This window comes from Plasmodium malariae (genome assembly GCF_900090045.1).
Source record: "Plasmodium malariae genome assembly, chromosome: 14".
Classification (NCBI taxonomy): domain Eukaryota; phylum Apicomplexa; class Aconoidasida; order Haemosporida; family Plasmodiidae; genus Plasmodium; species Plasmodium malariae.
In genome coordinates, this window is record NC_041788.1 from 1,215,188 (window position 1) to 1,226,820 (window position 11,633).

Genomic DNA, 11,633 nt, shown 5'->3' on the forward strand with positions numbered 1-11,633 from the left:
ATCCAAATAGATCCATATATATATTATTATTATTTTCTCCTTATTCGTAAAAACCTCTAAATGTTAAAATTTAAAAGCATTAATTAGACAAAGTTAATTTTTTATCATATTTATTTTTTTAATGAAATAATAAAAAAAAAAAAATTACATGAAACATTTTTCTGTAAATTAAAAAATATACACAATTATACGCTTGTACATATACATGTATATATATACTTTTTTCCACCTCTTTTTTTTTTTTTGAAAAAATATATATACATAACTAAAATGGTATTTACAAGTTTTTTTTTTAAAAAAAAAAGAAAAGAAAAGATTTTTTTTAATTAAGCAAATTTATTACTAAGACAACAAATATAAATAAGGCAAAAGTTTATATTCATCTACCCTATTAATATGCTGTATTTTACATTTATATCAACCAATCTTGATTTTTGAAGCCCATGCGCACATAAAATTCATAGGCTCCTTTTATCCATCATCAGAATCGTCATTTGAATCATCCTCAGGAATATAATTTTCATGATCACTTGGTGTATTATTTTGGGACATTTTTCCCTTATTATTACTTTTATAATAATTTTTATTTTTATCGTTATTATTATCATTATTATTATCATTATTATTATTATTATTACTTTTATTAGTATTTGTATTCCTATTATTTGTATTATTATTACTACTATTATTATTACTATTACTGTTATTATGATTATTATTATTACTATTATTGCTATTATTTTTACCACTATTATTATTCGGAGGGCTTGTTTTTTTCTTATTCTTTTCATGAATATCATCATCATCTTCTTCTTCGTCACTACTATCACCCCCACCTCCAATATCTCCGAGCATTTGCTGAAATAAAGTTGGTTCATTATCTAATTCTATGTCTTCAGGATGGACAAATATTTCTCTTTTTATCTCTGAAGATGAGTAGGCTCTAAATGGTAAATCTAGTTTTTTATCACATCCAAAATAACAATCACTCAATAAAAATATTGAAACACTTAAATTTCCAACTCTATCTACCATAAATTGTAATTTTTCCTCAATTTTTTTCTCACAATTTTTTACATGTGCATATTTTAAAATACGATCATCTCCTTTGTAAGTTGCAATAATCCACCATTCTTCAAATTTTGGTTGAGGAAAAAAAGGAGCATGAATATAACCTGCAGCTTCCTGTTCTTGTAAATTAGTTCTTTCAATATGAATATAAATAGAAGCTACGTCCCCTTTTACTATATGTGTTTCATCTTCAACCAATATTTCAGCAGTCATTTTTATATCTGGAACAACATTACAAAATGATTTAACATCAAGTATTTGATTATCATTCATTTCAGCTAACCCTTTTCTACTTTCGTGATTTTGATGAACAAACTCTAGTAAGTCTTTTACTGCAAATTTTCCCTTATGCACATGCTTAATAGTATTTTCATCAAAATGTGGAATTTGTAATAAACTAGAGCTTCTAATATCAAAAGCTTGTATTAAACATCTTCGAAATGTTAGGGCTGATTGAGCTGTTAAAAACCAATCTCTTAATATACTGATTTCTATCATACTATGTGTTATTAATAAAGAAAATTTAAGAATTTGTTCCAAATCATTTTTTAAATCTTCTGATAATAAATCGTATCGTCTTTGCATATGAGCTAATATTAAAAAATAATTTTTAATTATTATAGGTACTTTAAAAGTCCTTTTCTTTGGCTCAACAAGTTCTTCAATCATTTTTTTTATATATTTATTGTCTTCTTCTCTAAATTCTATATCTCTACTTTCTGCCGTAGCAGCTAACATTTCAGGGTATACTTTTGCTCTACTATTTTCATTTATTGTATATGTTAAATATTGTAATGTCTCAATTTTAACACCGTTCGGACCATATTGTTTTTGTTTTTGATAATACATAATAAATGTTGCAGGTATAAATACAAGAAATATTAAAAAAAAAATGGACAAAATTAACAGTTGATATTTTTCATCAATCAATAATTTTGGCAAACCAATTCCTACTTTCATCATACCTGGTCCATCTGGATTTCCATATTTTTCATAATTCTCCTTCGATATTTCATCAGTCAGGGCTTGATATGCCTTTGTTATTAAAATAAATTTTGCAGCAGCAGACGTATCATTTGGATTCTTATCAGGATGATATTTTAACGATTTTAATCTATAAGCTTTTTTAATTTCCCCTACGGATGCTCCAACATTCACTTCTAGTATTTCAAAAGGGTCAAATGTTTGCATTGGTTTCGTATTCAACATTTCTTTCACTAAGACAACTAATAATCCCCAAAATATTATCAAAAGAAAAAATTGAATTATTTTCGTATATCCTATTTTATCCCATATTGTAGTACTTTTATTTCCTTTTTCTTGTTTCTCCTTACACAGGGAACAAGCACACGACCGATAAACACTGTTGTTTTTCGACTTTTTCAAATTGTAATAATCATTGTTAAAAATTTTATTAATTAAATTTTTAATATATATATATGTACATGGAATTAATACACAAATTAAAACAGTTCCCGCAAAAAAAATAAATGCTGAGTCATCATAACTCAATAATGGCTCTTTTTTGCTATCTTTCGTAAAAGTATCGCGAAACTGCGACATTCTTTACACAAATTACAACAATGTATTTATAGTGTACATATATATATATATGTATATATATATGTATAACAATTAACGCATACACAAAAAAAAAAAAAATTAAATTATATTAAATTATATAAACAGAAAAGCGAAAACAGGCGAAAGAAGTGAGGGGAAGCAAAAAGTAACGAAAAGCAACGAAAAGAAGAAACTGATGATATGTAAAATAAAGTAGTGCAAAATTATGAAAAAACCTTCACAAGGAAAATTTATACTAAAAACTATAATGAAAAAATAAAAAAAAAGGGAAAAATAATTATTTATTTAGCAAACATTTTTAAAAAGAGTAAAAGTGTACGAATTATGAAAATATAAATGTAAATGTTCAATAAAATTACAAACCAGTTTAATCATCAATTTTTTTTTTTTCCTTATTCTGAAAAAATTCATCACTGAAATTATATTAACACACCTTAACCCCCATGTTAAAAAATGAAAAAAAAATTAAACAATATTATATAATTTTTCATGAATATACTTTTTTAACTTGAAAAGAATAAAATTAATATTTTATATTTGAACAAAAACATATTTTTCTAATATTTAAAAATTTTTTATGAGTTCACCTCAAATACAATTTTTTCGAACAGTTTAATGCTACATCATTACAATAATCAATATTTTAGAAATTTTCACTTTTGTGAACATGATTTTTCGAATTAGTTGTTGCTTTCTCTGTTAGCACACATTACACATAGTAAAAAACAGCTTTTCATATTATTTTCAAATGTATAAATTTGCATATAATCATATATATACATAAATATATTATAAATAATTTACTTAATAATGAATGTTGTTAATATATTAAATGTAATTTTATACGTGCTAAGTAAAAATATTATTATTATTATTTATTTTTTTTTTTTATTTGATTTTTTTTCTTTTTTATGTTAATTCGAATGAAATTTGATAAATGCTGAATTGCATCTTAGAATTACACATTTTTTTATTCCAATTTTTTTTTTTTTTAACATTTTTTAATTGTGTTGATAATGCAAAATTTTTATAATATATAATTTTATTTTTATCCTTATAAGCAACTTAAAATTTTTTAAACCTACAAATATAAATAACATTTAGTGTGTAAACAGAATAAAACCAATGTACTAATATATATATATATATATATATATAAATATAATAGTTATGAAGAATCGTTATAATCTTATTTATAACTTTTAAATTGTTATTAATTTAATTCTTCGTACAAAGGTTCACTCTATTTTATTTATATTTGATAATAAAACCACACATATAAACACACACACAAAAAAAAAATAAAAAAAAGATGAATAATAAAGCGAATAACACAGAAAAAGCGATATTGTAGGTTTTATAATAAATTTTAAAATTTTGGTTTTTCACTTAACTGAACTAATGTCTGGTTATTTGCTTAAAAGAATAGGGAAAATTTATTCAAAAGGCGTTTTCTCATAAAAATTTTGGTATATTTTTATATGTTATACTTCATATTTTAAAAACAAGTAAGAATAAAATAAGTGTGAAAGTGAAAAATTCTATTTTTATTTTATGAGCTAATAATTATGATACATTAATACTATAATTTTTTTTTTTATAATTGGCTGTTAAAACTGTTAAAGAGGAGACATGCTTCAAATAATATAGAACCATTCGTAAAAAGGTGGGTTTTTAGGATTCTATATTATACCTATATATACATAGACACAATTGCAAGGAATGCAATAAAATAATATATTTTAAATTAAGTATACTTTTTATTTTTTACTATTCTGGCTTACGTACAAGATATAATTATTCTTAAAAAAATATCATTTCAAAAAATGAAATGAATTAATTCGTCGGTACAACTGGAAATTATATTCAATGTGCTTTATGATGTTATGGTTAGCTATCTGTCTGTTATTTGGAATTTTTTTTTTTTTTTTTTGGTTTACTTTTTGGGAAGAATAGCTAATTGTAGAGCTAAATTTACTGTTATGTACTTATATATGAACAGGCAAGGTCAATTATTCATGTTTTTCTTTTTTTTTTTTATGACCACGTAAGAAAAGTTTGAAAAAATAAAACATTGTTTATTAACTTTTTTTTTTTTTTTTTTTTAATAAATTGCTAATATAACCATCTCTATATTTAAGCAAAAATATTAAAAAGTCTCAAATACAAAAAAAAAAAAAAACATATATATATATACATACACTTTTTTTTTTCATCATTTCGTCCATTTTTTATTATTTAACAAACTACTAGCATAAACTAGTTTTATTTTATTTATCGAAATGTTTCCATTTCATGTAAAATTACTTTCTCTTTAAAGTATCTATTATTATTCCAAGTTAACCATTTATCTGTTATCACAGTACTTACGTGCACACATCTTACAAAAATAGAGAAAACCATGTCACGCCTTCAGAGCTCCACAAAAGAGTGTTATAATACAAATGCTCACCTAGATTCAATAAGTAATTTAAATAAATGTAATGATATTTTTATAAATAGTAATTTTTCACATGAGCGCAATATTCCATATATTTTGAAAATGTATGCTAATGAATTACATTGCTCAAGCGATGAACACAAGAGTGAACAATCTCACATAAAAAGTGAAAATTTACTTCATCAAAGAACTGAACATATAAGTGATAACACATATCTAACTAGCATACTTCATTCAAGTAACGTAATTAGTTCACAAAATGAAAACTGCCAACTTCTGAACAATAAAACTTTTTATTCTTATCTGTCATCTGTAGATAAAAATATGTACAGTAACGAAAATAAGAACCAGTCTTCCTGTTTAACCTCATCAGTATCAACAAAAAATAATCCAGTGGAAATTTCGTATAATGAAGAATGGATAAAGTTGGAGAGTAATGAAGAATCAAATTTTATCCATAACAATAAAAGAGATAACTCTTCAAATTATGAAATAAAATATAATATGAAAGATAATAGAGGAATTGATGATACTGCAAATAAAACAAATAAAGAATTAAGTAATTTTTATAGTAATAATTCTACATGCATTAAAGATCACACGAATTCAAAGGAAGAATCTTTGAATTTTTTTACTAAAATAGACAACTCAAAAAATAAGCATATTTTGCTCGATTGCGATAACACCAGCAATGATGGATCTTCTTCCTATGACAAATCTTGTGATTCTTCTCATCAGACTAGTAAAGCTGCTATTACAAATAATTATCCATTAAATTATTCTGTCAAGATACCAACCGAAGCAAGCCATACCCGAGGTGTAAATACATGTACTATAAAGAAGGAAATTTTAAACAAGTCTACTTCTTCGAATTGGCATGAGAACGTTAATAACGTATGTTACTCAAATGGTAAAATAAAAATAGAAAATAAAATACAAAGTAAAAATTCTGATTTACAAAATAAAAGCAATTTATTTGGAGGGGAAAATGAGGGTGATTCGTGCTCGGGGAAAAAGAAGCACAAAATACATGTAGAAAAAATATCTCCGAATCGTTTGTTATCATCACAGATAGAAGATAACAAAACAAAATTTACTGAAAAAAATTGTAAAAAAAGTAATACAGAAGAAAAAACGGATGCTTCGCTTTATAATAAAAAGTTAAAAAGTTACTCACTAGATGATTTGAAAAAAGGAAAGGTACAAATTCCAGATGTTTTATTTATGAAGTTACCATTTAATTCAAAAGGAGATAATTTAATAGATTCATATAGAAGAAATAATAAATTGCTAAGTTTAATGAATGATTGTAATGATTCTGTTAGCCTTATTTTAAAGTATCCACAAATTGAGAAAAAAAAACAAACTAAAACATTTAAAATACCAACGGAAATTTCATATAATATTAGCAGTAAAATTGGCTCATCTATCATATATATAGATGAATTTGATAGAAAGAATTACCATCCTCATGTTAAAAATTTACGCATGGGGAAAATATTTGAAAAACACGTTTTTAGTATTTTAAAAAATAAGAAAGATTTAGGAAGAACAGTATTTAGTAAATGTAATAAATATAAAAAATATAAATACAACAACAAAAAAGGCTTCTGGATAAGTAATATTGACAAAAGACGTTTAGTGAACCCTGAAAAAAACGATAGTTATATTACAGAGCTAGTTTATGAAGAAAATAATTCATATGATAAAGAAATAAGGGAATTAATGTATTGTAAAAATTATAATGTTATTCCACCTATACAAGAATTATACAAAGATAATAATTTTTATCTATTTTTACGAAAAGAAAAAATGTGCCCTTATTCTTTAAGACCAACCATGGCAACTACAATGCGCAGATACGACATAGATAACATTTCGGGTTACAAAAAGGTCCAAACATCGGAATGTATTACTGCTGTTTACCCTTCTTAATTATATAAGTAATAATATAAACATAAACACAACTACACCAACACCCACGCATGTATGAACACGCGTTCTTAATACAAACATGTACTTAAAAATAAGTGTTTGAATGAACAAATACATATATATATGTAAAAGCATTTTTGTTTTTTTTTTGTATTTTTAAATTATATTTTTTTGTAAAGGGAAGTATTTTTCATAAAACAATTTTTATCTTTTATATCAAATATATATATTAATGACTTTTTCGTAATTACATTTTGAACCATGTAAATGTGTAATAGCAGTTCCACTATTTTTAATTTTCAGAATATTGAAAATTTATGTTTCACTTTTTTTTTTTTTTTTTTCCTTTTAAAAGACTTCTTTTTTTCTTCAAACAAGTTGTATGCATTTTTCCACAATGAAATAAACAATTTTATTTTATCAGCTTCATATTAATTACGAATAAAATAAACAACTCATGAAACTTTTGTTTAAATATTATAAAAATAACAAGTGCATGTAAAAAATATATGTTTCAGTGCATATACATCTTAATATATATATATATGTATATATCTTAAAATATGAACCAAATAAACTCAAACGTTTTCATGTATTATGAAATGAATGTATAAAATATAAATTTAATTTTTAAAGAAAGAATGAGAATTCACCTTTTAACTGAACGAACACATAACAAACCCAGTAAAAAAAGCTATTTATGAAAGATGTGTTATTGAGTATCTATGTATCTTTTTTACGAGAAGAATCTGTGAAGTGTTATTTAAACTGTTTTTAGATTATTTTTCTGTTTTTTCAAATTATATTATTTTGTATATGTTACAATCCCTTGAGTTTACTATATAATAAACAATATCAAATTTTTTCATAAGATTAAAAAAAAATTAATATATATTTGAACATCTATCCTTGCCAACTAATTTATCAAAATAAATATTTTATTCAGAAAAAGAGTTTGACTTTCAGAATTTTTTTTTTTTTTTTTTATATGTTTACTTCATTATAATTTATTTTAAAGATAGTTAATGATCCATTTACGGCAGATATACATATATGTATATATATGTATATATATGTATGTTTGTATTTAGTATTATACGAACTTATGCTTCTTATACAGTATTTTAATTTTTTTGATTTATGATTAAAAAATTTTTTCTCAAGAGCAAAAACAGTTTATTGTAAAACTTGAATATGATCATATTTTGTTTTCATATTTTTTATTTACATTTTTTAATACACAAAGACATAGACACTTTTTGGTAAACAATATTTTTTGTTGATAAGGTTGTACAAACAGCAAGGAAGAACCAAAATAAAGATGTTACTTCTGGTTTTATAATTTATTAGCATAATATGAATACATTTTACTTAAACATATATAATTATTATATATATATGTATATGTGTATATGTGTATATGTGTGTATTTTATTGTATTTCTTTTGTACAGTTTACGTTTATGTAATAAAATCCTTCCGTTGTTATAGAGTGTAACATATTATTGTACCATCAAACTTTTTTATATTTATTAGTACTGTTATTATTTTTTGTGAAACATATAGTTCTTAATGCCAAAAGCATACTTTACATAATATCATTAGTATTATATGGGTTCCAAATGGTTACATATTGCATGTTCACATATATGTATATATATATATATATATGTAAACACGCTTGTCGATAAATACGTTTGTGCTTGAATATGTTTGTATGTAAATGTGTTTGTATATAAAGACGTTCGTATGTATTTATATGGGGTTTTATAAATGTATATTTGAATTGAATACTTATTTCAGTAACCTCGAGTTTGCTTTTTTATGATATGCTTTATTAATATTAAGTCACTTTCACACATCATTATAATTTTACTAAAGACTGTTAGTATACTTTACAATAAATACCAATTTTTTAACCCCATTCTGATTAAATTATTGATAAAAAAAAAAAAAAAAAAATTAAAACGACAGAGTTTTTTCCCCAATTTTTATATACGCCTTTTATTTGTATGTGTTTAAAAATAGCTTATGGTAAATTTTTAAAGTATATCCGCACATATAAATGAAAATAAAATTTTTTCGTATTTATAAATTTGGTATATTGTTCTGCATAATTTTCACTTAATTTTATGTTAAGTGGCTTTATATGTAGAAAAAGGAGCATTTTTCACCATTCGGCTGTTTTGAATTTGTACATGTGTACATATATATGTATATGCATACATTTACACACATGTATACACATATATATACTTATATACGCATATATATACATATAAATACATATATATACACATATATACACATATGTATATGTGTGCGTATATGCATATGTGCTCAGATTTAAAAGGATATACTTCGAGATTCATAATTTTTTCTCATTACGAATCTGTTAAAAATATTTTAAAAAAAAAGAAAAAAATATTATGGATGTTGAAAAATCACGTACCACCAAATTTATGGGAGATAATAATATTCTGAAAGAAAAGACAACAGAAATAGGCTCCTATAGTAGCAAGGAAAAGGCTGAAAGCAATTCTGGTGATGTTACAGAAAATTATGATTTTATGAAGAGCTGTGATAGCATTAATACGTTATTTCAAGGAGGAAATGAAATAAGAGAAGGTGAGCTCAACGGAATTATGAACTGTTCAGAAGAAAGGAATAACGTTTCCAGTAGTGATAAAAATGCATATTATTGTACAAGCAAAAGTGATAATATATCCATAAACATTTATACCACAAATAGAAAAGATTTGTTACGTTATGTGCTTAACAATAATAGTATCTTAAAAACCAAAATAAATTTGGAAGAAAATATATCAACAAAAAGGAATGATAAGAAGAATTTTGACGAAATCTATGCAAATGATATAGATAGAAAGAGAAGCATAATATTAAGCAAAAGTAATTCTGTTCGTCGGAGAAATGCAAGTGAAGAGTGTAATTTGAATTATCTAAAATGTAATAAAAGAAACGAAAAATATAATAGCAATGAAAAAAATGTAAAACATGCATGTAAGGAATATACGTCTTATCATTATCATGAAACGGAGAAAACAGGTTTATGGCTAGTTGATTCAGTTAACAGATTATTAGATAATTTAAGTGATAATAATTCTAAGGATTTTTTTATAAATAATGTTCATTCGAAGGAAATGAATCACTACAGTGGTAATAATATGACTTGTACGAATGTAAAGGGATACTCAAAAATAAAGTGGTCAGATTATGTAAAATTTAATAGCCTTATTTATTATAGTCATATTTTGCCAATATATGAAGGTATACGTAAAATGTTTATAAATTTTCAAAAGGAAAAATTAGAACAGAGAGAAAAAAAAAAAAAAAAAAAAAAAACTGACTTAACCATGTTCGCCGTATCAAAATTTTCACGAAAAAATCTAAAGAATCCATGTAATTCTGAATCTTATGCAAATCTGTTTAGCGAAAGCATGTCTAACGGAGGAGTTGGAATGGCACAAAACCGTGATAACACAACAGATAACGGTAATGGTATTGATAGTGGTGATAACAGCGGTGGTGGAAATGATGATAATAATAATGGTTATGATGATGATTATGGTTATTATGCATTTTCGAACTACTTTATTCAACTGGTACGTCAGGTTAGAGATAAATATAATGAATTTTGTGATACTATTGGAGAAAAATTAGAAAATGTAGATAAAGAAAACTACAGCTTTAAAGAATATTGTATAATAGTATCCAAAATATTTGTTACACATATTTTAAATATGATTCCGTTTTATGAGCTCCCGTTATTTCTGAACAATATGCTTAATTCTTTTAATGCATGCATACAATATGAAAATAACGAATCAGTAAAAGAGGTTGACTTAACTAATTCTTATAACATAGATACACATAACAGAATTGAAACATTGTATAACCTACCGGTCAATTTTAGTAATTCCGTAACTAATTTAAATACAACCATTCGACTAAATTGTGGTGAACAGAACAAACCTACTATAGTTGTTAGTGGCACTTGTGAATTTTCATATAACGATATAAATCAAAATTTGTTGAGACGCTGTGCAACCGACACACATGAAAATAGACATAAGATGAATATACAACTTAATCGAGCGAATCGAGAAAATTCGAATTTTTTGGATAGTATATTACCAGAAAGAAGAAACAGTTTAACATCTATTTTCAGTAATTTACCAAAATATATGAAGACATATGCAAACAGTAGAAGTAAGTTAAATAACTTTGTTAGTATAAAAAGAGTATCTAAATTAAAAAAAGTGAATAAAAAAGCTCATTTAAATGAAGATTTACCATTGGATAGTAATAAATCAACTTATATTTATTCAAAAGATATAAAATCAAATACAGATATTAATATTGAAACAATAGAAGGCGACAAGGAAAATGTAGATGATCATTTAGCAAAGAAGCCTAGTACATCTTTTAGTCTTTATAGCGATTCTTTTAATATAACTAATAGTGATAATTATTGTAGCGTTAAATCTTTGCCACTTAATGGATTTACCAAATTAGGAAATTCACTGAAGCATCAAAAAAGTCAAGAAGATTCTGTTGAGTTTTTGGAATGTAAAGGCAACTGA

At 24.3% G+C, this 11,633-nt stretch overlaps 3 protein-coding genes across 3 annotated transcripts; 2 read left to right on the top strand and 1 right to left on the bottom strand.

Annotated features, from left to right (window-relative positions):
- Nucleotides 1–471: 471 nt before the first annotated feature.
- SEC63 (translocation protein SEC63, putative) lies at nt 472–2,634 on the bottom strand (the record flags this gene model as incomplete). The annotated part of the gene is made up of 1 exon (XM_029007915.1): nt 472–2,634. The coding sequence occupies one exon, from the start codon at nt 2,632–2,634 to the stop codon at nt 472–474; it is 2,163 nt and encodes a 720-aa protein (XP_028864256.1).
- Nucleotides 2,635–5,056: 2,422 nt separating this feature from the next.
- PmUG01_14035600 (conserved Plasmodium protein, unknown function) lies at nt 5,057–7,030 on the top strand (the record flags this gene model as incomplete). The annotated part of the gene is made up of 1 exon (XM_029007916.1): nt 5,057–7,030. The coding sequence occupies one exon, from the start codon at nt 5,057–5,059 to the stop codon at nt 7,028–7,030; it is 1,974 nt and encodes a 657-aa protein (XP_028864257.1).
- Nucleotides 7,031–9,458: 2,428 nt separating this feature from the next.
- Nucleotides 9,459–11,633, top strand: PmUG01_14035700 (conserved Plasmodium protein, unknown function; the record flags this gene model as incomplete). The annotated part of the gene is made up of 1 exon (XM_029007917.1): nt 9,459–11,633. The coding sequence occupies one exon, from the start codon at nt 9,459–9,461 to the stop codon at nt 11,631–11,633; it is 2,175 nt and encodes a 724-aa protein (XP_028864258.1).